This window comes from Panthera pardus, unplaced genomic scaffold (assembly GCF_024362965.1).
Source record: "Panthera pardus isolate Hobbes unplaced genomic scaffold, ASM2436296v1 HiC_scaffold_12, whole genome shotgun sequence".
In the NCBI taxonomy this organism is placed as follows: Eukaryota; Metazoa; Chordata; class Mammalia; order Carnivora; family Felidae; genus Panthera; species Panthera pardus.
In genome coordinates, this window is record NW_026526677.1 from 10,781,320 (window position 1) to 10,806,663 (window position 25,344).

General features: G+C 42.7%; 1 protein-coding gene across 2 annotated transcripts in view; it reads right to left on the reverse strand.

Annotated features, from left to right (window-relative positions):
- The window catches only part of LOC109246515 (B-lymphocyte antigen CD20-like), a 36,295-nt gene extending 22,629 nt beyond the window's left edge, over positions 1-13,666 (reverse strand). For both annotated transcript variants that reach the window (XM_019414540.2, XM_053899665.1), the window contains exons 1-4: positions 13,320-13,666; positions 8,911-9,005; positions 6,360-6,503; positions 2,978-3,034 (exon numbers count right to left, since the gene is read on the reverse strand). In XM_019414540.2, the coding sequence (XP_019270085.1) occupies positions 2,978-3,034; positions 6,360-6,503; positions 8,911-8,955 (246 nt within the window). In that variant the 5' untranslated portion in view covers positions 8,956-9,005; positions 13,320-13,666. The remainder of the gene's footprint in view (positions 1-2,977; positions 3,035-6,359; positions 6,504-8,910; positions 9,006-13,319) is intronic.
- Positions 13,667-25,344: the final 11,678 nt, after the last annotated feature.

The following is a 25,344-nucleotide window of genomic DNA, read 5'->3' on the forward strand; positions in this document are numbered from 1 at the left end:
CTATTTTCCTCAGGGCAAGAGCTCATCAAAGAGGCCCTGCAGGATCTGGCTCCCATAACCTAAGCTACTTGGCTGCAGCCACACTGGCCTGCTTGCCAGAAGGTGCCAGATATGCTTTCACTCTGTGGCTCTTCCAATGGCTGATCCCTTTGCTGGGGATGCTATCCTGTCTGCCATCAGTGTGGCTGACTTTCTCCTTCAAGCTCTGCCCCATTGCCACCTACTTAATAAGACTAATTTGGAGATGTGGTACACACACGCACGCACACACACAGGAATATTATTTGGCAATCGAAAAGAATGAAATCTTGCTACTTGCAACAGCATGGATGGAACTACAGTGTGTTATACTAAGTGAAATAAGTTAGTTAGAGAAAGACAAATATCATATGATTTCCTTCATATGTGGAATTTAAGAAACAAAACAGATGAACATAGGGGAAGGGAAGGAAAAATGAGATAAAAACAGAGAGGGAGACAAACCGTAAGAGATTTTTAAAGACAGGGAACAAACTGAGGGTTGCTGGAGGGGAGGTGGGTGGAAGGGATGGGCTAAAGGGGTGATGGGCATTAAGGGGGGCACTTGTTGAGATGAGCACTGGGTGTTTAATGGAAGTGATGAATCACTAAATTCTACTCCTGAAACCAATACTCCACTGTATGGTAACTAACTTGGATTTAAATAAATAAAAAAAAAAAAGACTTAACTTGGATAATCTTACTTAAACAGCCCCCAGTGACAACCCCTATCATGTCTCTTTTTTTTCCATGGCAGCTATCACCTTCTAGCACACTGTATTGTTTCCTTACTTGTCATGTTTATTGTCTTTATTCTGCTATTAGGGTCTCAGCTCCATGGAGGCAATCTTTGTTTGCTCATGGATACATGCTACATACACAGAACAGGCCTGAAACTCAGTAACTATTTTTGATTGAATATTGGAATTTGAGCACACTACAGGTGCATGATGGTACCTAAGTATAACAGAATATTGTGCTGCCATTAGGATAATTTTTTCCACAGCATTTGTTCATGACCTGATAAATCATTATTTGATTTCTTCTTATGAAGTTGAGCCACATTAGTCCGGGAAACTCCTGGGCAAGTGTCCCTGAGGTAGAAGAGTGTCTGCACTTCTGTGAGGAGTGATGTTAAGTGTTTCCAGAGAAGGAAATAGAGTTACTCTGCGTGAGTCTCGAAGAAGAGTCTATTTTTGCTTCTTGAGGTGGAGTGAGGAGAGGGAAAGGGAGAGTGGAAAACAGCGAGGCTGGAGGTTGGGGGGAGAGTTACAGGGGGAGCTGGATCATGGCTAGACCTTGGGAAACTAGAGTCATGATCTTCCCCCACCATCCCTCAAGGCAAAAACAAACAAAACAAAAAAAACTTTTTGTGAGTTTTTGTGAAAACCGAGCAAGAGGCCAAGTTTAGCCAAGTTCATTCATGCCTGGGTTTGTTTTTTCTGTGGGTTATTTTGTTTTTTGATGTTGTGAAGCAAAATTGGAGCAGTATACAGGGCGCCTGGGTGGCTCAGTCAGTTAAGCATCTGACTTCAGCTCAGGTCATGATCTCGCGGCTCGTGAGTTCGAGCCCCACATCGGGCTCTGTGCCGACAGCTCAAAGCCTGGAGCCTGCTTCAGATTCTGTGTCTCTCCTTCTCTCTTTGCCCCTCCCCCCGTTTGAACTCTGTCTCAAAAATAAACATTAAAAAATTAAAAAAAAAATTGGGACTGTATGCTCAAACAGAGAAACCGAAGCATGAGAGTGTCAGTTTCAGGGATCTGCAAAATCTCATCGGGCCTTCCTGGGCTTTGAGGTCCACTGTACTTATATCCCCGGGGGAAAAGCAATGCCAGGTAACACCTGGGTCACATGTACACTCTGGAAATCCACGGCAAAGCTTAGAAAAAGGGCTACGATAGAAAACTATGTTAATAGTGGTAGAAGTTAAAAAAAAGATATAAAAGCTTAATGCCCATATTATAGCCACTAAGTGGCTGCTGAGCCAAAGAGCCTCCTGTGTCTCTTTGGCCCCATCCTTTTGGGGCAAAACCTGCTAAAAGGGCAAGCAGACCTTTCCCTGAATGATGAAACAAGAGTTTTCAGTTTCTTCTTTCACCAGTCCCTGAAAGCACCTTGTTTCCTCACTAGGTTCTGATTCGCAGAGCTAATAAGCATTGGCTGCACGCCAAGGACTGGTGCTCATTTACTCACTTTTAACCCTCAAAACAATCCTCTGAGGCAGGTGGTATTAGTGGCCATATGTTTTTTCAGATGAGGAGTGTGAGCACAGAGTAGAGTAACTTGCCCACACAGTCAGTGGTAAGGTAGTCAGAGCCTGAATTCAGGCAGGCGACCTCCAGAACTGTGATCCTAACCGCCATGGGGGGAAGAAGTTCTCAAGGCGAATGTGACTCCTTTAAGCATATTTTAATGATGCCTGATCTGTACTCCAATGATAGTGTCTGGACCTGGGTTCGCCGAAGGCAATTCTCTTTTCACACGTCGTTCTGTCTTATGTCCTTCCCTAACGAAACACTGATCTCCTGAGCTTGCCCGACCCACCTTGCCTCCCTTCCCAGGTCAGTTTTGTTTGGTTCTATCTACCCCTTCAGAGAGCTCGAAATGATTTATTCCATCCAAATCCTCACACTAGACGCCTTATAAAACCGGTTCCTCAACGCTACACCCTCCTTAACACCCATACTCAAAATACACACTGGAGGGCGTCCTTATAAAAATCAAATGACTTTTTTTCCTATCCAAACGTTTGGAAAAGCCCCCCATCCCCCGCAAAAGCAAAACAAAACAAAACAAAACAAAAAAACAAAAAAGCAAAAACCACAAACAACAACAAAAACAAAAAGCAAACAAACAATCAAAACCAAAAAAACACGTGGCTCAGAAGTAATCGCTCCTCTCCAGGTCGTGCCAGGTGACCTTTTTATCTTCCGCATTGTTCCAAGCATTTCAACATACCTTGCATTTTGTAGGATGCTTCTGTGCTTGTACGCTGATGGAGCCCGAGGTGATGAACTGGGGATAGAAACAGGCATTTGTAAACCCCCACTCCTGTTGACGGTCCCCCAAACTTTCCCAATCCCAGTGACATTCTCGAGATCTAACGTATCCCTGAATTCTCAGAAGAAAGTGGTTTTCGCTCCTGCAGTCCTGGGATGACCGCCAGTGGACGCTCTGAAAAATGAACGTCCCATTCCTCTGTCACAGGTGTCACAGAGACGAAAAGATATTTTAACGTCCCTGGCCATTAAGGGAATTTTGGGTTGGCGATGGGACTTAGCCACCTCACGATGATTTTATGAGGTTGATACTTCATAAAAGTAGTAAAAGTTGGTTTGGAGTGTCATTTATTAAGCTTATGACCTGCGTCATTAGAAAGTCATCCCTAGCAGCCAGCGGGGCGCCTCTCACTTGCAAGAACTCTCCCCCCATCACGCTGTGGAAGAAAGATGTCATCAACAGAAATAGCTTCAGAAAACATTTGATCTGAAGAGTGACAGGTTGTCTTCCACAAACATCACGTCCTGAGTGCTAACGTCACCTGCTGGCGCCCGTCGAAAGATTTGTTGTGTCTGGTATATCAAGAATTTAATCATCTTCTCCAACGGTATTATAGCTTATACCCGCCTTCAATCTGCCCACAGCGTTAACAAAGGTTTGACTCAGGGCTGGAGATCTCGCAGTCCCGGAAGATGAGATCCTGTCATGGAGGCCCGGGCATCTTGACCTGATGTTTAAAAAGTCTCTGACACTTTACTGCTGGGTCACTCTGTAGAAGTTTATGTACATTTTTTTCTAAGTCTTGGTTTCCTAATTTGTAAAATGGGGATCAAGAGTAGGGATCACGGAGCCGTTGGGGCAATTATATAAAACAGACCTGAAGCGCTTTTGGATGGTGCCTGATACACACTAGTATGAAATTGAATAATTACTATTTGTGGCTAATTTCTGCTGTTACAGCTTCTCTTCTGTGGCTTGGGCTTAGGATCCTTTCTACGTGATTCATGGTACTCTCCCAGTTTAAAGCATTTCTCTTTATGACATACAATTCTTTCCAGAAATCTCTGAGTGTTGGTAAATGCCCTCAACTTGGGGACTAGCACTGTAAGAAAGCCTCTAAGGAAATGTCTCCCTTCCAGACCACTTACTACTTGACCCTCCCCGTAGGTGAAATTGTTATAGTTGCACGTGTCAGAGGCCTTTTTGCAAAAAGTCATTACATTCAAATCTTCTCTCCCTTGAAGCCCAGTTTTTGGTTGAGGAGTGCAAAAGGGTGGATAAGGAACTAATAAGACCCTTTCTCCTCTAAGGGGAAATGTGGCCTTTGGTTAACTTTCTGGCTCTGCTCAGTGGGGCTCTTGATACAATTGGAATATCAGTTGTGTTATTAGATCACATTGCTTATGAATCCGATCACCCCGATTGGTCATTTGCTTCTGGATTAGATGTAACTGTGAACAAAAAAATAACTTGTGCGAAGCCATGGCTTTGGGCTTCCCTGAGATTTGGGCATGTCTCTGGTGGGCACTTTAGCAACCATGGCCTATGGAAATATTACAATAGCCTTACTCGAAATACTCACTGTATTTATTTTATTTTATTTTATTTTATTTATTTTTTAAAGTTTACCTTAAAAAAGTTTTTAATCTTTATTTATTTTTGAAAGAGAGAGAGAGCGCGAGCAGGGGAGGAAGAGAGAGAGAGGGAGACCCAGAATCCAAAGCAGGCGCCAGACTCTGAGCTATCAGCACGGAGCCCGAGGCGGGGCTCCAACTCACAAACCGTGAGTTCCTCACTTGAGCCAAAGTCGGATGCTCAACTGACTGAGCCACCGAGGCACCCCTGAAAGACCCACTTTAGAAATCTGTTTTCCGTAAGAGACTCTTAAATATAGAGAACAAACGGGGCGACTGGAGGGGTTGTGGTGGGGGGACGGGCTACGTGGGCAAGGGGCATTGAGGCAGACACCTGTTGGGATGAGCACTGGGTGTTATACAGAGGAGATGAATCACCGGAATCTACTCCTGACATCATTATTACGGTAGATGCTAACTAACTTGGATGTCAATTAAAAACTAAAAATAAAAATGCAAAAATAAATAAATATGTACTTATTGAATTCCTGAAAAAAATGAGGAGGATGAGGAAACAGAAATAGAACGATACTGTGTTGGCCCTGTACATAGATTCTCCTACTGGATCCTCAAAGCAATAATCTAGATGGTGACTATTAGCCTCCTTTAGCAGATGAGAGAACTAAGCTTCACAAATTAAGTGGCAGAACTGTCTGACTTGGAGGCTTTGCTTTTGAAAAACAAGATCCGGGGGCGCCTGAGTGGCTCAGTCGGTTGAGCGTCCGACTTCAGCTCAGGTCATGATCTCACGGTCTGTGAGTTCGAGCCCCGCGTCGGGCTCTGTGCTGACAGCTCAGAGCCTGGAGCCTGCTTCGGATTCTGTGTCTCCCTCTCTCTCTGCTCCTCCCCTGCTCGTGCTCTGTCTCTCTCTGTCTCAAAAATAAATAAAAACATAAAAAAAAAAAATGAAAACAACAGCAACAACAAACTACAAGTTTCATGGATATTAGTAGATGTTAGTCAACAAAGGGATAGATAGTGAGTCAAATTGCAAGTGTTGTAAACGGCCACTTAAATACCTTTAGACAAGTTCCTCTCCTGCAATACCTCTCCAAGTCTTTAATATCACAGTGGATACTATGACTCTGCAAACAGGGGTGTGATAGACTATATGACCTCAGAGCTCCTTCTGCGCAGACTCTCTTGTGGTACTCGTGTTCTGTGGCACACATATTGGGGAATCCCATTCTATGGTATACTACCTTTCTAACTGATAAATAAATAAAAGTATGAATGAAAAACAGAAAAAGAAATCTCTGTTTTCATTTCCTCAAATTCTTGACGGCTCTCTCATGACCCTTTTCTTTCCGTATGTAACCTCCCTAAAAATCACTATAGCCCCAAACATTAAGCTCAGACCTTTGGATTTTCACTCTGCCTCTCCCCCCCATCCCCAAAAAAGCCTTATAGTTATCCAGATAGCCACTCTCTCTATTGTTCTTCAAGCATACTCCTTCAAAATCTTTTCTGCCCGCACACCCTCACCCTCGCAAGGAACTTCTCAAAATGCGCAACAAACATAAAAAGCCTTTTCCTGAGTATCTACTCTCCACTCCTGCCCACCATTTTGTTTCCATAGTAAAATGAGCTCCTTAGAGTCAGACATTGACTGAGTCTTTAGCTCATTGCTTGATCTCTTGAGTAATGCCCTGGATACGTTAGAAAAAAGAAATAGGTTAAAATCAATAACACCACGTTTTACTCACAAATGTTGATGAACAAAATACGTAAGTTAGTGTAACAATGACAGGGATATAACCAGTAGCTTCTCTGTTCTCTTCTTCGACAAATAATGCAAAACAGAGAAAGCCCAATGCGCAGTAAAACAGGCCATTCATGATTTGCACGGCCTGTGAGAAGAGAGAGCCATTGTTATTACTCGAGTCAAATCTACCACAGATGATTACAATACGATGACTGAAAGGTCATGGCAATATCCAGCTTATCCTGGTATTTCTGAAGTTGCAATGAAATAATTATGTGTCAGAGAAGAAAAGGGCAGCCACGAATGGAGGGGGAGCTCTCCACATTTATTTAAACCGAGAGTATTTGTTTTGGTTTCATAGAAATCTTCAGAGATATTTAATTTTCTAGTTGGTTCCTGTTAAATAAAGAGCAGAAGTCTATTTGTCTGTTTGGTTCAGGAGGACACGTGACCAAAGGGAGGGCTGTTGGCCCTGGGGATCTCTCAGGCTCTGCCTCGACACCCCTCTCCTTCCTACCATTGGGTCTGTGAGATCAACTCTAGCTCCCAGATGAGTTCTCATCCTCCACCACCAACCCAAAAAAGGTACTTTTTGACCTTGCCCTCATTCTTTCATCCTTGCTTGTTGCGGAATTAAGCTTCAGTTACCTGTTGCTCTGCTCACTTTCATACTCTGTGCTGACTTTTGTAATTACGCTCTGGACCACGGCCCTTGGCTCTGTTCAGAAAAGCATGAAGGAAGCCTCTCCTGTGACCTCTGATTTTCTATAACTGTTAAGTATTCTCAGGGGCCATGCGTGGAGCCGGGCCTTATTCTCCAGATGGAGCAGGGCCACGTACACACACAGCAGTGACAAGGGCGCCTGCAACCCCTGAAGCAGGCAGGGAAGGTCAGCCTCTCATTCTAGCCAGGCCTTCCCCCGATTGGACGAGGCCCACCCACAGTATGGAAGGCAATCTGCCTTACTCAAAGTTCATTGATTTAAATGTTAATCTCCTCTAAAAAAGCCACCTTCGCAGGAGGTGGTGGGGATGGGCAAAATGGGTAAGAGGGTGGGGGAGACACAGGCTTCCAGTTATGGAATGAATAAGTCATGGGAATAAAAGGGACAGCAGAGGGAATATAGTCAATGGTATTATAATGTTGCATGGTGAAAGATGCCGGCTACGTTTGCAGCAAACAGAGCATTAGGTATAGACTTGTCCAATCACCATGTGGTACACCTGAGACTCATGTGACACTGTACATCAACTATACTTGAAAATAATAAATAAATAAATAAATAAATAAATAAATAAATAAATAATAAAAACACAGTCACAAAAACACCCAAAATAATGTGACCAAATACCTGGGCACCCTGTGACGCAGGTAAGTTGACACATAAAATTAACTGTCACAGAAAGACAAGAAGTGGCTATTGGGTGATGATCCTCCTCTCCCTTGAAGTTTACATTGAGACAACACAAAACCACGCATTTACTGGTGACTCCTGCCTGGATCTGGCACATGGGGGATGGCAGTTTGGGACGGGATCCCACGGACTTGCCCACTATTGCCACACTCTTCTGAATCAACTCCTTTCTGGGCCATGCATCCACTGACTTACTCTTGAGCTCAGTGGGAGGCTCAGGAGGGTTTAGTAGGAGGCACTCGGTAGAAGATCTTAAACCCTTTATCTTCTTTCAGGTGGTGGATCTTACTGGTAGGTCAATGGATGGCCAGTGACAGGCCTATACCTCCTCCCACATATTGCCATGGCTACCGTCCAGGCCAGATACAGAGACAAGGAGCAAGCACTCCAGCTGTAAGACACCATGGCAAGGGGGGATGAGGTAGAGAAAACACCAGCAGCCCCTCCTTCCTGTCCCCCCATGCACGAGGCTCTGCTACATTCAATTGTACCCTGCGTTCTGGCAGTGGGCCAAATCGCTTCCAGCCAGCTGGAGATAATCATAGACTTGTTATGTTGGGAATTTTCCTAGGCCATGCTTTAATTTTGCTGGCTTATACTGAAATGTGTTTCGAGCCCCCACAGATATTAGCGCGTGATACAAAAGGGTATAGCATTCTAAGCTTTAGGAGAGGTGAGAGGGAGAACACATACGCAATATGACGTCAGAGCTAAATATAAGGGGAGCGTGTTTTGAGCCCAATGTTATCAAATGGCCGCCGGCCGCAGAGCTCCAGTGTCTCCAGCCCCTTCTGGTTTTGGGTCCATTGCCTGAGTCCAACCACCTCAATTTATGATCTATAAGTTTGTTTTGACCTGTTTACAAACAAAGGCAGAAAATGGACCTTCTCATTGCTTATGAGATTCATAACCCATCTCAGAGCATATTTGCTAAAATAGGTCGTGGCGTGGTTGACCTATTCAGAAATGGTTTGTGGATCCGTAATTTGTGTCCAATTAGCTATAGCCTCAGAACGCTTTAATCAACTTTCCTTCCTTTGGGGAGTTCATGGTGGATGTGGCCAATGTCTCTTCCCTTTTATGTTAGGAAGATGGAACACTCACCATTTATTAACCTAAGTAGCACTTAGTCCTTACCCCCAGTATTCTGGTCTCCAATTTTAGGGTGTATCCTTCTGACATTTTAATGAAGATATGGTATAGAAATTGTAGAGAGTGAATGGACTCTTTTTCTGTAGAGAAATATAGAGAAAAGGTAAACTAATTATTTTTGAGAAAAGGCACCTCATAGTGCAGACTCTACTTTTACACTACGTTCCTTGAAAGAAGATTTGAATCAACCCACTTATATCACTCTTTGTTACGTACCTAGTAACTTCCTGTCAAAAACCAAGAGCTACTTCTCAGGTGTTACGCTTCCTTCCTGGTCTTTAAATGAGACTGAGTTGTTACCTTTTGGTGTCAGTGCCCCACTCTCATTATTTTCACCTTTTCTAGGAATTACCTGCTCCTACAAATCCCTTGGGTCACCCAAGTTAGGGTTTCCGGCTGCCATGTTTGATCTTCACAAGAATGTCTCTCACTCTAGCCGTAGTTGCTTGGATAAGATGTGGGCATCTTGGGGCGCCTGGATGGCTCGGTCAGTTAAGCATCCAACTTTGGCTCAGGTCATGATCTCGCAGTCCGTGAGTTCGAGCCCTGTGTCGGGCTCTGTGCTGACAGCTCAGAGCCTGGAGCCTGCTTCAGATTCTGTGTCTCCCTCTCTCTCTCACCCTCCCCCGTTCATGCTCTGTCTCTCTCTGTCTCAAAAATAAATAAACATTAAAAAAAAAAAAAGATGCGGGCATCTTATTCTGATTGAGCCAATCAGAGTTCCCTTCCCAGGAAGTTATGTTTAGCACCAAGGCAATATAGTCCCGTTCTGGGCTTGGAAAGAAGAGTAGAGAACACCCAGAGTAGAGAGATGGAGTGAGAGGACTCCCTAAAAATCTCTAATGGTTCTCACCTCCCTGATTCTAGTAGCTTTCTTAGACCTATCTACGAAACACACCTGCATCTTTAAGACAAATTCCTCTTTATTTTAGTTAAAACAAGTGTAAGAGGATGAACATCAAGTGAGAATTTCCATAGCGTTCCAGAATAATGGCTAGGTATTAAAGCTTAAAACAAAAGGCGGTATTTTGCATCTTCAATTGACAAAATTGCCAGAGGCTCTGTCCAGTAGCCTTCTCCAAGGGCTTTTGGTGCGTAAGGTTCGCAGCTATGGTCAATTGAATTATTGTCTCCAATTGTTGTTTTCCCTTTGTTACAGAGTTATACACCTTCACATGTTGCCTTATGCCTTGCAGTGTCCACTGTCCACTCCATGGAAAGAATGTATCTCTCTGCCTCGCTGATATTGGATGTGACCTTGGAACGTGTTTTGACCGGTCCAAGGTGAAGGCCATGACACAAGCCAAGCCTGAGCCCAAACCTACCGAGGTATTGGAAGTTTCTATCATTTCCCTCTGTTGTGAGGACATCACTTCCCAGGATTGGCTGTACGTGAGTGCGGATTCCAGAAGGAAGTCATACAGAGGCAGGCCCATAACTGACCTGCAGCATTGGACAAAACTCCACAAGTGAAAAATAAATATTTGTCCTTACAAGCCTGAAATGTTGTGGCTACTGTATCTGATACCCTGGCACCAACCAATACCGCTGGGCGATATAAGAGGAGGGGGAGGGGAGAGAAGACAGAATTTTGGGAAATGACATGGTGGTAAAAGCTATGGGAAGATACAGTAATCACACTCGGAGTATGAGTGTGCTTGTGAGACTAGCTTTAACGCACCTACTGGTGTCTGTTTTCCAGCAGATGTAGTGGCTTGCCCTTGTGTTGGTTAAACAAAGGAAGAGAGAACTGGAGAGAAATTACATGGAGGAAATGACTGTTTAAAAAGACAAGGCTGGGACCGAGCCAACGCTCTATGCTGCAGCTGCAGGCATAAAGTTTTGGGAGAAAGAGCTGTCTGGTGGCCCTGGGCTGACAGACGTGACTGGGGCTACAGTTTTGCAGAGAATACTGTTAGTATGAGGGGGAAGGGCGGATGGCAAAGACAGCAAAAGAGGGACTCACTTCCGGGAAATATGGCTGGATTCCACAAATTCAGATGTAATCGATAGAGTAGAGAGTTTTGATAGTCAATAAAGTCTCAAACAAAAAGAGTAAGTGTGAACCCAGACCGCTTCCGAAATAAATATCGTTTCTAGCGTGGTTCCCAAAATGTGTCCAACAGAAATAGAGCTTTTGGTCACTGTGTACTCTCACATGTAACCCTAGTGCTCATGCTTGGTTCTCCAGTTGTCTTTTCTTGCACAAGGAATCAGGAGGGTTGTTGCTGTAGAAAAACATCATGCGTCCGGACATCCTCTTCTTGAAAGAAAACAAGGATGCTGTTGAGAATGTTAGAAATAGTGCCCAAAAGACAAAGAAAACAGGTTCATGGGCTCTCACGGGCTAAGTTGAGGCCATTTGAATACCGCCCCCCCCCCCAAAAAAGAAGAAAAATCATCATCATTTCAAAGGACCTGTCTACAAAAGGCCACAAATTCATCATGATACACAAAAGAGAAAACTTAAAGTGTTACTAAAGATGATTAGAACACCTACGAGATGTGGACATGTTAGGATGCATTTCAATTTTCACTGATTTGAAGTGGTAGGAAAGTGAAAATGTGCATATGTGTATTTCCTTTTTCCCTTTTAGTGGATATCCATTTTTAAAGCACACATTAGTGTATAAAGACATAGATGACATATAAAGGCATACACGAATACGTATGAAAGATGTACTCGAATATAACGCGTCAGCTCTATGGTCCACTGGTGGTTATTTTCAGTGTCAGGGGCATCAAACAGTTGTTTGTCACTACAGGTTTCATTCATTTCCCAGGTAAAAAAAAGAAGGGCAGAAATTAGCACTGAATGTTATTTCCAAACAATCGCGAGTTCAAGGATAGGTCCACGCTGCATTTCAAGACGATCCATTAGCCAAATGTCCCACAGAAGAGAATTAACGCTCAGACTCAGCCTGCCATCACTTATTCAGTGTAAACCCTAGATGACTGTACATATTACAATGAAAGTTTAAGAGGGCGTTCATACATTTCCAATTATTACAGTCGGCCAGGTCAGTGACCTGTAATGGTGGGATAAAGGAGGGGTAGGAGGTGATGGCTAAGCAAAACTGAAAGCTTTTCTTATTCACGTGAGAGGCACGGAACTAAATGTCCTGTGCTGTAACAGAGACTCACTTTCCGAAGAGACTCAGTTTGATAACGGGTGCTCAAATATAAGTAACTTTGGGCTGCTGAACCAGATCCTATAACTCCACCAGCGATCCAGGATCTGACAACCCATATACTGTAACCTTGCTTGGACTGAGACACTTTATTTTTCTTTTGGGTCTGGTAAGATTATTTGCAACCCCCAGTATGTTTAGAAACTATCTGGGGGCACCAGGCGGGCTCAGTCAGTAGAGCACGTGACTCTTGATCTCGGTTGTAAGCTTGAGCCCCATGTTGGACGATGGGATTGCTTAAAATTAAATCTTAAAAAATAAAAACAGTATCTGTTAAAACTGCTGTTACCCTAGGAAATATAAAGAAAAAAGGAAGTTAAAAATGACTGAGTGCTCACCCTGCCGGGTACTTTTCTAAGTTCTATACGTGTATTAAGATATAGACTACTCAGTAACCCTGTGCATTAAGCACAGTAGAGGGCACATTTTAGGAGCTCAATGATTGTTGAATAACTGCATCATACAAACAAATGTCCGCATGTTCTGCAAACATAACTGAATTGACTTTCATTTCATGGTATTTTAGGTGATAATTCTTAGTATATGGTATATGGGTTTATACCATTCATGAAGTCAATATTAAAGAGAAAGAGGGGCGCCTGGGAGGCTCAGTCCATTAAGCATCCAACTTCGGCTCAGGTCATGATCTCATGGTTCGTGAGTTTGAGTCCCGCGACGGGCTCTGTGCTGACAGTTCAGAGCCTGGAGCCTGCTTCAGGTTCTGTGTCTCCCTGTCTCTCTCCGCCCCTCCCCTGCTCCTGCTCTGTCTGTCCCTCTCAAAAATAAATAAGCGTTAAAAAAAATTTTTTTTAAAAGAGAAGGAAATTAGAAAGGCGTTTGGCATGTAGTAAGTATACAATATAGCCATGATTGTATTATTATTATTACTGCCCTAAAAAGCAAGCTCAAACTCGAGATAGCCTTTCATCACATCTGGACGGCATGTCTGCCGCTGAGTGCCTTCCATCTAAGCTATGGGAACATACACAATTCCCTTGGGGGACCCTGCAGACACCCCTCAAGGTGATAAAACACTGACCACACAAAACAGCTGAAGCCGAGACTCAAGAATCTCTCATTACGGAGATGTGGAGCATTAGGATAAAAAGAGAAAGCAAACGGTTTCAAACAGGAACCCGAACTGGGTGGAGCCTGAGAACTGCAGGAGTCACAAGGTCAACTTTCCCTCCGGCCATTACTTACTTCCAGGGACCGAAGATTCTCCCAGGCAGAGCGTGGTAAGTCCCCCAGCCGTCCGAATGGGGGCGTAGGGGGAGCATGGATCTTCTCCGCTCAAGTAGTGTTACCCGTACAACATTCCCAGCGACACGAGAACCCAGGACGAGGCAGTCCAGGGCCTGGCGACCTCCGTCCGGTTCAGCGTGACCGAGAGGCAACCCGGCCAAGGCTGCCTACACCGATGGCATGCCTTGAGCACAGGGCCAGAGGTGCGTGATCCTGCAGGTGGAACCCTCAATTCGGGGCCTCCCAGCCCGGGGCGCCGGGTGGGGCGCTGCTTCCTCGGTTGTGCCCCTCATCCCCCACCTCGCGCGGTTCTAACGCTGCGGTTGCGGTCAAGAGCGCGGCGTCGGGAGGGGGGGGGCGGGGCGTGTTGCTCGAGGAGCCCCGCGCGGACCCCTGCTGCGTGATGAGACCCGGCAGTTCCCCGGGTGACCTTGGGGTAGTGGGCGGACAGCGATGCCACCCTTCACTGGTCGTGTTTGTACCATGCTGTGTCCTTGGACCTGTGCACACCCAGGGGAGGAAGCCCAGCTTGACTCTACCCTCCCGCTGATAACTCTGCAGAGACATCCCTCTGGAGAAGGGACGTCATGGAAGTTCCCTGCCGCCGAGAATCTTCCACAGTCCTTTCTCCCTCGCCACTGGAATAGCAACCAGCTATTCCCAGGGTGTAACACTATGTCTGGCGCAGAGTAAGAATGAATGAACGAGGAGGGGTGCCTGGGTGACTCAGTCGGTTAAGGACTTCGGCTCAGGTCATGGTCTCACAGTTGAGGAGTTCCAGGCCTGCATGGGGCTCTGGGCTGACAGCTCAGAGCCCGGAGCCTGCTTCAGATCCTGTGTCTCCCTCTTTCTCTCTGCCCCTCCCCTGCTTGCGCTCTTTGTCTCTCTCAAAAATAAACATTTAAAAAATTTAAAATATTACCCCATCAACATTATGCTTCCTCCCTGCCTCCATCTTGTTATGACCAAGCCTCCTTCGGAGATCTCGTCCCTATTCCCTTCCTGCCTCCCATCCTTCCTTCCTCCCTCCCTCCCTCCTTAGAGCCCATGTTCATATTCAGACAAGCCTCATTGCAATAATTCCTCCCTCTGAGCTGTAAGAACTGTGTTCCCTTACAGCTTATTTCTGGAAAACAGAGTACAGGGCTGCTAGCCCTAAGTTTTCATTCTGATGTGGTGTTCATAGCAACCACTGTGTGTGAGCCATGAGAACACTGATGTTGCCACCTTCTTTCCAGACTGGAGAAAGTCTCTTCAAGAGGATGCGGCTACATCAGGGCTTTTCCGCCCAGTCCATCTGGTCATGGGTGGGTGCGACAACTGGGACCGCCAGTGGGACTGTGAATCCTGAACACTCAGTAAAACAGATTCTGGACTCTTTCCATCGGCAGCACAGCCCACCTGAAGGAAATGTTTCTTTGGCCTCCCAGTTTGGAGAGAACTCATTGTTTCCTGTACTGATTTTCAAAACTATAAGCAAGAGAATTACTGCTCTTAAGATTCTCTTCCTATTTGGAGGTCAATGTGCCTTTACACTTTTTTCCCAAATGTTTATTTTTGAGAGACACAGCACAAGTGGGGGAGGGGCGGGGGGTGGAGAGAGAGAGAGAGAGAGAGAGAGAGAGAGAGAGAGAATCCGAAGCAGGCTCCAAGCTCTGATTTGATAGCACAGAGCCCAACGTGGGCCTCAAACCCACAAACTGTGAGATCATGACCCGAGCCAAAGTCAGATACTTAACCACCTGAGCTACCCACGCACCCCCAGTAAAAGAAGTTCCAAAGCTTAAAGGCAGGGCCTCCTGGGTGGCTCAGTTGGTTAAGCATTGACTCTTGGTTTCCTTTCAGGTCATGATCTCATGGTTCATGGGTTTGAGCCCCCTGTTGGGCTCTGTGCTCACTGATAGCTCTGCTTGGGATTCTCTCTCTCTTTCTCTCTCTGCCCCTTCCCTGCTCGAGCTCCTCTCTCTCTCTCTCTCTCAAAATAAATAAATAAACTTAAAAAAAAATACTGTACTGGAGGAATGACTCCAATTAGAAGTTTTTGTTCTTCCAAATGTTTATTTTCCTCCAAATTTATTGTTTCCTGTAATGTTGTGAAAAGTCTCCATTTCGTTTTTCCAAGTGTTGAGATTCAAAAAGCCAGCTCTCGACTATAGACCCGTCTTCGTTTCTTCAATGTCTTCCATGTCGATTTAGTTTCCTATGTATTTATATGAGTGTTCCTCAGATATACACGTTTTTTTATCCTCATCTTACCACTTGACAATACAGCTGTACGTATGTTTTACACAGCTGTGCCTTGATCAAGGTTATCTCTTGGAGCAAGTCGATTTCTGAAGAGGTCTTGTCTGGAGGGTGAAGGATCCATTGAAGGTTTCTCATCAGTTTTATAACCTGTATTCTGACCCATTAAACCTCAATCTGGGAATGGGAAATCAGTGATGTCACCACCCGCCACAAGGACCACAGGAATCTTCTTTGGTTGCATTCCCATTTTTCTTAAAAAAATTTTTTTTAATGTTTATTTATTTTTGAGAGAGAGAGATAGAACACAAATAGGGGAGGGGCAGGGAGAGAGAGGGAGACACAGAATCCGAGGCAGGCTCCAGGCTCTGAGCTGTCAGCACAGACCCCGACATGGGGCTCAAACCCCCGAACTGTGAGATCATGACCTGAGCTCAAGTCAGATGCTTAACTGACTGAGCCACCCAGGCACCCCATTCCCGTTTTTCTTTTAAAGAGCTTTATTAAGGAGCTGAGAAATCCCCCTTTCTGGTCTTACCCGGGGCTTTGATCGCTGGAAGATGTTTACTTTCTCTTTCTCCCTTTGGACAGAATCTGGTGGTGTCTTCTAAACACATCTCTTCCAAATAGGTCTGCTTCTTGCTTTGGGACTCTTGTTTGGGGAAGGACCCTTGTTGGGGGAAGGTACACCTTGGGCAGTGGCCCTGGGGCTTCTTGCTTTGGGACTCTTGTTGGGGAAGGACCCTTGTTGGGGGAAGGACCCTTGTTGGGGGAAGGTACACCTTGGACAGTGGCCCTGGGGTTTTCTTGAGTAAAATAATTCTGTAGCTCAAGACCACTGGATCCAAACTGGGAGAACTTCGCACTCAACATCCCCCATACGGAAAATAGAACCAGAGTCGTTCATTTTAATTTTCATTTACAGAACCGGGAAAAAGACACATTGGGACAAACTTTACTAAAATGTGTTTCTAGAAAGCTGCTTGAACAAAATGGTGATATTCTTCCTTCATTCACCATTAAACTTTTTTATTCTGGCCTGAGGCCACGATGGTTCTTCTGTTCCTTAATGTGTAATAAAAGGACTCTCTTGTATCATGAACCTGAGATAAGTAGAGTGTTAAATTGATAATTAGTGCATTTTAAAAAGTGTCATTGAATTTTTCTACTAGATGACTTTCCAAATTCATCCCAATTAAAGACCTACTCTGATTCGGTAGTTTGATTCAGAGACACAGCATGCAGGGACTCAGAGAAAGGACGCAATCAGGTTGAAATAAACATTACTCATTTTGACATATTCTCTGCTTTTCTCAGGTTATTCTTGAATAAGAATATTAATTCTTGGACTCTGAGAGACACCTCTTCGTGAGTCATCTCTTCTCTGGGCAGACAAGGCATATCTGAAAAACTGATCAGAGAGGACCGTTTATGTCAGACCACAGGATTTTGAGTGGACATTTTGGAAGGGATGTTAATGGGAATATTCTCACCATTCAGGACCCTCCCCTCCCTCGCTCCCTCCCCCCAGGAATCGACAACCCATTTGCTCTTGGTGTTTTTCTTTTCCTTTTTTCCCTTTTAGGTTGGAAACTAATGACCACACTTCATAAACACTAAACGCCTAGTATAAACATACATGAATGTTTAGTTTTCTAGTGAAACTAATAAAATTTAAACTAATCAAATTTGATGCTATGCTTACTGGTTACTACGTGATGAAAGAATTCAGAAAACATGTGAAATATAACTTCATTATAGTTAACATCAAGTTGTATTTTATCCAGTGCCATTTGCTATGATGGCATAACCGTAAGTGATAACACAAAACATAATTTCACATTCAAAGTTGTCTTGGTGCGTCTCTTCTCCCTTGTTTCCTACATTCCATTCTCGGTTGTTCCTCTCCATCCCCAAGGCCAACCCTCCAGCAGAGGGTCAAGACTTTGGAACCCACGGGCTAAAATTAGCTGGCATTCATTGTTGCTGTGTATATGTTGTTTCTTTGTTCCATTTTTGGCTAGGAGCATGATTTCTGCCTTTGACTGTTGGAGTGATGATCGTAGAGACCAGATCTTTGTGATGCCAGCCACGAAAAAGAAATGTTGATTATGTGATAGGATAGAGGCACTAACCATTGCTCCCATGGCAATCATATTCCAGTATATAAATGTATTAAGCCAACATGTTGTACATCTAAATTTACAAAATGTTGTATGTCAAGTATATTTCTATTAAAAAAAATAAAAAAGGGCACCATCACCCATCACTTGATTTCTCTGGCCAAGCTACTTTCAAATCGAAACGACTGGAGAATCCTTTTGATGCGACATGCTAAACATTTTTCAATTCTGTCTTCCTTTGAGACGTTTTCTTTTATATCAGGTTATTTTCATATGAATCGCTCACACCCCAGAAGCCTGGATGGGGTTCGGTAAATGGTGAGAACCTGGGTTTACGCCTTCTGTTCCAATTGCCCATACACACCTCAGACCTGAGTTTCCCTGAACTTCTCTCATTTTCTCACCTGATTTTGGTTTTTATTTCTATTCCTTCTCTCCTATCAAAGGTTGACACACTTTCAGTTAGTTGTGAATGAGTTTGAATGTCAAAGCATGCTTGGAGTGGAGAAATAAAGAATTTAAGTATTACTGGTTTCTTCCAGGACTAGTGGTATTTTTTTTTTAATTTTTTATGTTTGTTTATTTATTTATTTTTATAATTTAACTTTATTTTTTATTTTTTAAAATTTACATCCAAATTAGTTAGTATATAGTGAAGCAGTGATTTCAGGAGTAGATCCCTTATTGTCCCCTACCCATTTAGCCCATCCCCCCTCCCACAACCCCTCCAGCAACCCTCAGTTTGTTCTCCATATTTATGAGTCTCTTTGGTTTTGTCCCCCTCTCTGTTTTCATATTATTTTTGTTTCCCTTCCCTTATGTTCATCTGTTTTGTCTCTTAAAGTCCTCATATGAGTGAAGTCATATGATTTTTCTCTTTCTCTGACTGACTAATTTCACTTAGCATAATACCTTCCAGTTCCATCCACGTAGTTGCAAATGGCAAGATTTCATTCTTTTTGATTGCCGAGTAATACTCCATTGTATAGATATACCACATCTTTATCCATTCATCCATAGATGGACATTTGGGCTCTTTCCATACTTTGGCTATTGTTGATAGTGCTGCTATAAACATGGGGGTGCTTGTGTCCCTTCAAAACAGCACACCTGTATCCCTTGGATAAATGCCTAGTAGTGCAATTGCTGGGTTATAGGGCAGTTTTATTTTTAGTTTTTGAGCCACCTCCATACTGCTTTCCAGAGTGGCTGCACCAGTTTGCATTCCCACCAGCAATGCAAAAGAGATCCTCTTTCTCCACATCCTCGCCAACATCTGTTGTTGTTTGAGTTGTTAATGTTAGCCATTCTGACAGGTGTGAGGTGGTATCTCATTGTGGTTTTGATTTGTATTTCCCTGATGATGAGTGATGTTGAGCGTTTTTTCATGTGTCAGTTGGCCATCTGGATGTCTTCTTTGGAGAAGTGTCTATTCGTGTCTTTTGCCCATTTCTTCACAGGATTATTTGTTTTTTGGGTGTTGAGTTTGATAAGTTCTTTGTAGATTTTGGATACTAACCCTTTATCTGATATGTTGTTTGCAAATATCTTCTCCCATTCTGTCGGTTGCCTTTTAGTTTTGCTGATTGTTTCCTTCGCTGTGCAGAAGCTTTTTATTTTGATGAGGTCCCAGTAGTTCATCTGCTTTTGTTTCTCTTGCCTCCGGAGACATGTTGAGTAAGAAATTGCTGCAGGCAAGATCAAAGAGGTTTTTGTCTGCTTTCTCCTCAAGGATTTTGATGGCTTCCTGTCTTACATTGAGGTCTTTCATCCACTTTGAGTTTATTTTTGTGTATGGTTTAAGAAAGTGTTCCAGGTTCATTCTTCTGCATGTCGCTGTCCAGTTTTCCCAGCACCACTTGCTGAAGAGACTGTCTTTATTCCATCGGATATTCTTTCCTGCTTTGTCAAAGATTAGTTGCCCATACGTTTGTGGGTCCATTTCTGGGTTCTCTATTCTATTCCACTGATCTGAGTGTCTGTTCTTGTGCCAGTACCATACTGTCTTGATGATTACAGGTTTGCAGTATAGCTTGAAGTCTGGGATTGTGATGCCTCCTGCTTTGGTTTTCTTTTTCAAGATTGCTTTGGCTATTTGGGGTCTTTTCTGATTCCATACAAATTTTAGGATTATTTGTTCTAGCTCTGTGAAGAATGCTGGTGTTACTTTGATAGGTATTGCATTGAATATGTAGATTGCTTTGGGTAGTATTGACATTTTAACAATATTTGTTCTTCCTATCCAGGAGCATGGAATCTTTTTCCATTTTTTTGTGTCTTCTTCAATTTCCTTCATAAGCTTTCTATAGTTTTCAGTGTATAGATTTTTCACCTCTTTGGTTATATTTATTCCTATGTATTTTATGGTTTTTGGTGCAACTGTACATGGGATTGATTCCTTGATTTCTCTTTCTGTCGCTTCATTGTTGGTGTATAGGAATGCAACCTATTTCTGTGTGTTGATTTTATATCCTGCAACTTTGCTGAATTCACAAATCAGTTCTAGCAGTTTTTTGGTGGAATCTTTGGTTTTCCATATAGAGTATCATGTCATCTGTAAAGAGTAAAAGTTTGACCTCCTCCTGGCTGATTTGGATGCCTTTTATTTCTTTGTGTTGTCTGATTGCAGAGGTTTAGACTTCCAATACTATGTTGAATAACAGTGGTGAGAGTGAACATCCCTGTCTGATTCCTGACCTTAGGGGGAAAGCTCTCAGTTTTTCCCCATTGAGGATGATATTAGTGTTGGGTCGCTTATATATGGCTTTTATCATCTCCAGGTATGATCCTTCTATCCCTACTTTCTTGAGGGTTTTTATCAAGAAAGGATGCTGTATTTTGTCAAATGCTTTCTCTGCATCTATTGAGAGGATCATATGGTTCTTGTCCTTTCTTTTACTGCTGTGATGAACCATGTTAATTGCTTTGTGGATATTGAACCAGCCCTGCATCCCAGGTATAAATCCCACTTGGTCGTGGTGAATAATTTTTTTAATGTATTGTTGGATCCAGTTGGCTAATATCTTGTTGAGGATTTTTGCATCCATGTTCATCAGGGAAATTGGTCTATAGGTCTCCTTTTTCATGGGGTCTCTGTCTGGTTTTGGAATCAGGGTAATGCTGGCTTCATAGAAAGAGTTTGGAAGTTTTCCTTCCATTTCTATTTTTTGGAACAGTTTCAAGAGAATAGGTGTTAACTCTTCCTTAAATGTTCGGTAGAATTCCCCTGGAAAGCCATCTGGCCCTGGACTCTTGTTTTTGATTGCTAATTCGATTTCCTTACTGGTTGTGGGTCTGTTCAAATTTTCTATTTCTTCCTGTTTCAGTTTTGGTAGTGTATATGTTTCTAGGAATTTGTCCATTTCTTCCATATTGCCCATTTTATTGGCATATAATTGCTCATAATATTCTCTTATTATTGTTTTTATTTCTGTTGTGTTGGTTGTGATTTCTCCTCTTTCATTCTTGATTTTACTTATTTGGGTCCTTTCCTTTTTCTTCTTGATCAAACTGGCTAGTGGTTTATCAGTTTTGCTAATTCTTTCAAAGAACCGGCTTCTGGTTTCATTGATCTGTTCTACTGTTTTTTTGGTTTTGATAGCATTAATTTCTGCTCTAATCTTTATTATTTCCTGTCTTCTGCTGGCTTTGGATTTTATTTGCTGTTCTTTTTCCAGCTCCTTAAAGTGTAAGGTTAGGTTGTGTATCTGAGATCTTTCTCCCTTCTTTAGGAAGGTCTGGATTGCTATATACTTTCCTCTTATGACCACCAACCCTGCGTCCCAGGGGTTTTGGGTTGTGGTGCTATCATTTTCATTGACTTCCATATACTTTTTAATTTCTTCTTTAGCTACCTGGTTAGTCCATTCATTCTTTAGTAGGATGTTCTTCAGTCTCCAAGTATTTGTTACCTTTCCAAATTATTTCTTGTGGTTGATTTTGAGTTTCATAGCATTGTGGTCTGAAAATATGCATGGTATGATCTCGATCTTTTTGTACTTACTTAGGGCTGATTTGTGTCCCAGTATGTGGTCTATTGTGGAGAACGTTCCATGTGCACTGGAGAAGAATGTATATTCTGCTGCTTTAGGATGAAATGTTCTGAATATATCTGTTAAGTCCATCTGGTTCAGTGTGTCATTCAAAGTCATTGTTTCCTTGTTCGTTTTTTGATTAGATGATCTGTCCATTGCTGTGAGTGGGGTGTTGAAGTCTCCTACTATTATGGTATTACTATGGATGAATTTCTTTATGTTTGTGATTAATCGATTTATATATTTGGGTGCTGCCACATTTGGCACATAAATGTTTACAATTGTTAGGTCTTCTTGGTCTATAGACCCCTTGATTATGATATAATGCCCTTCTGCATCTCTTGATACAGTCTTTATTTTAAAGTCTAGATTGTCTGATATAAGTATGGCTACTCCGGCTTTCTTTTGTTGGCCATTAGCATGATAGATGGTTCTCCATCCCCTTATTTTCAATCTGTAGGTGTCTTTAGGATTAAAGTGGGTCTCTTATAAACAGCATATTGATGGGTCTTGTTTTCTTATCCATTCTGTTACCCTATGTCTTTTGATTGGAGCATTGAGTCCATTGGCGTTTAGAGTGAGTACTGAAAGATGTGAATTTATTGCCATTATGATGCTTGTAGAGTTGGAGTTTCTGGTGTTGTTCTCTGGTCCTTTCTAACGTTTGTTGCTTTTAGTATTTATTTATTTATACGTATATATTTTCATCTTTTCTCCCCTCAGAGAGTCCCCCTTAGAATTTCTTGCAGGGCTGGTTTAGCGGTCACAAACTCCTTTAATTTTTGTTTGTCTGGGAAACTTTTTATCTCTCCTTCTATTTTGAATGACAGCCTTGCTGGATAAAGAATTCTTGGCTGCATATTTTTCTGATTCAGGACACTGAATATATCCTGCCGTTCCTTGCTGGCCTGTCAAGTTTCTGTGGATAGGTCTGCTGCAAACCTGATCTGTCTTCCTTTGTAGGTTAGGGACTTGTTTTCCCTTGCTGCTTTCATGATTCTCTCCTTGCTTGAGTATTTTGTGAATTTGACTATGATATGCCTTGTTGATGGACGGTTTTTGTTGAATCTAATGGGAGTCCTCTGTGCTTCTTGGATTTTGAGGTCTGTGTCTTTCCCCAGGTTAGGAAAGTTTTCCACTATGATTTGCTCACATAACCCTTCTACCCCCATTTCTCTCTCTTCCTCCTCTGGGACCCCTATGATTCTGATGTTGTTCCTTTTTAATGAATCACTGATTTCTCTAATTCTTAAATCGTGCTCTTTTGCCTTCATCTCCCTCCTTATGGTATATCCATAAAATGAAGCTTTATTTGACAGTGAAACAGAAGAAATTACTGATTCATTCTATAACATGGACAAGCCTTGATAACATTACACTAGGTGAAAGAAGTCAGTCACAAAAGACATTCTTATGAAATACCCCAAAGAGGCAAACCCATAGAGACAGAAAGTAGATTACTATTATTCAGAGGCACGGTGAGTAGTTCAGGAGTTGTTCAAATGACTGCTAATAGGTTTGGGGTTCCTCTTTTGAATGACAAAAATGGTACAATGCTAGGTAGGTGGTAGTATTTGCACAACTTTGTGAATATATTAAAAAACTACTGAAGTTTATACTTTAAATAAGTGAATTTATGATATGTGAGTGATATCTCAGTGGAAAAAAAAATGTAAAGCAGGATGTGTGCTTGATTTTGTCTCTTTAGTTACGAAGTTTTGGAATAATGAGTCACCCTCAGTGACTCTTTCTTCTTTTGTGGAGGCCCCCAGGGTGGGCAGGAGTGGCTGTTTAAATTTTTGTATGTTTGATTTGCTGACCAGAGTGTGATCCAAATAGTGCTGCTGTCTTCCTTTCCCTAGTAAGGAAAGAGGATGGGGTCTTGACTCTTGTTTACATCTGTGTTCCCAGAAGCAAGAATTATGTCTGATGCACAGTAGGTAGTCAATAACTAGTGTTGGATAAATGAATGAATGAGTGCCTCCAATAGTTCATCACTTGGAACTAATTCTCTCTGGTTTCCTAATTCTAATATCTTGCTCTGTGATCACAAACAACCATTCTCTAGTTTCCATATATTATGACTCTGCCTAGAGCTACTCTTCGTGTTATTCTAGACCAGACTGTACAGCAGGGTGCATGTCAATGAGCGCAAAAATTGAGGTTGAAATCCCACCTGGACTCCAGTTGCAGAGTTGGCTCCCCTTGTGCTGAAATTGGTCATCCAGGGAAAGGGGGCCTCAATTCCTAATTGTACTGTCCAAAGGGGGACCCATCTTCTAATTCAACCCAGAAGGCCTACTGTTGCGCAATCTCTCCTCTTGGACTGGGTGCTTTTTTCTAATTCTCACAAAGGCATCTTACGTATTGGTAGCCATGTTTTCAAATCATTGGCCCCCTGAACCCTATGTTTCTTCCAAAATTGTTGGCCTTTTCCTGGCATCATATCCTTTTCATTCAGGCTGGATCCCACAGATCCAACTATTTTACCTTCTTATTAGAACTCACAAATGCAAGTTTCCCACATTGTAATTTCACCTTCTCTGTATGGAGTGTTGTAGGGAAACCCTCACAATCACATGGATAAGCAGCACAACAAATACATGGTTTCAAATCTCATTGGCTTTATCTGTGTTTTTCATCTGCCCTTTGACTATGATTTGATCATTTCTGTATCTGATTCATATAACTCTTAACCCAAACAAGTCCTTTACCAACTACTACCTTTCACTCTTAGATGACTGCCTAGCCATTTATTTCAAAGGAAAAATTAAGGCTGTCATGCCCTTCCCTTATGTCTCCCAATATATGTATTTACATGACAATTATTTCCTATTTGTTTACTTGCTGAGAACCGGGTATCCTTCCTCTGTTCCTAAAGTGTATATCTCTAGGTCCCTGTGCTATTAACCTCATTTCCTTTCATGGGCTCATGATCCTTATTCCATCAGTTACCTCTTTGTCTGCAGTATATTCAAATCTTACTCCCTATTCTACATTTCCTCTTAAACTAGATATGTACTCAAGTCTTCTCCCTCTTTTTTTTTTAAGTTTATTTATTTATCTTTGAGAGAGAGAGAGAGAGCATGAGCTGGAGAGGGGCAGAGAGAGAGAGGGAGACACAGAATCCAAAGCAGGCTTCAGGCTCTGTGCTGACAGCTCAGCTGGGGCTCAAACCCACGAAACATGAGATCATGACCTGAGCCAAAGTCGGGTGCTCAACCAACTGAGCTACCCAGGCGCCCCTCAAGTCTCTCTTATAGTTGTAGTTTCTAGTTGATGGTTGACTGAACAGATGCTACTTGTTTCTCATGTCAACTCCAATGCCAAGAAATTTAAAAAAAAAAGCCCTTGCTACATTGGAAAACAGGAAGTGACATTATTGTTGAACCAGAATCTGTGAATTCCTAGGGAACAAAAAGTATACAGACTGTACTGAAGAAAGAGTGCATAACCTAAAGACACTGCAACAGAAGACGGTTCTAAATGGTGGAAGTTCCTGCATTTCATGAGCAAACGACATACACATATAACACACAGGTATTCCACTCCTGAATTCATTTCTTAAAGAAATTATTCAAG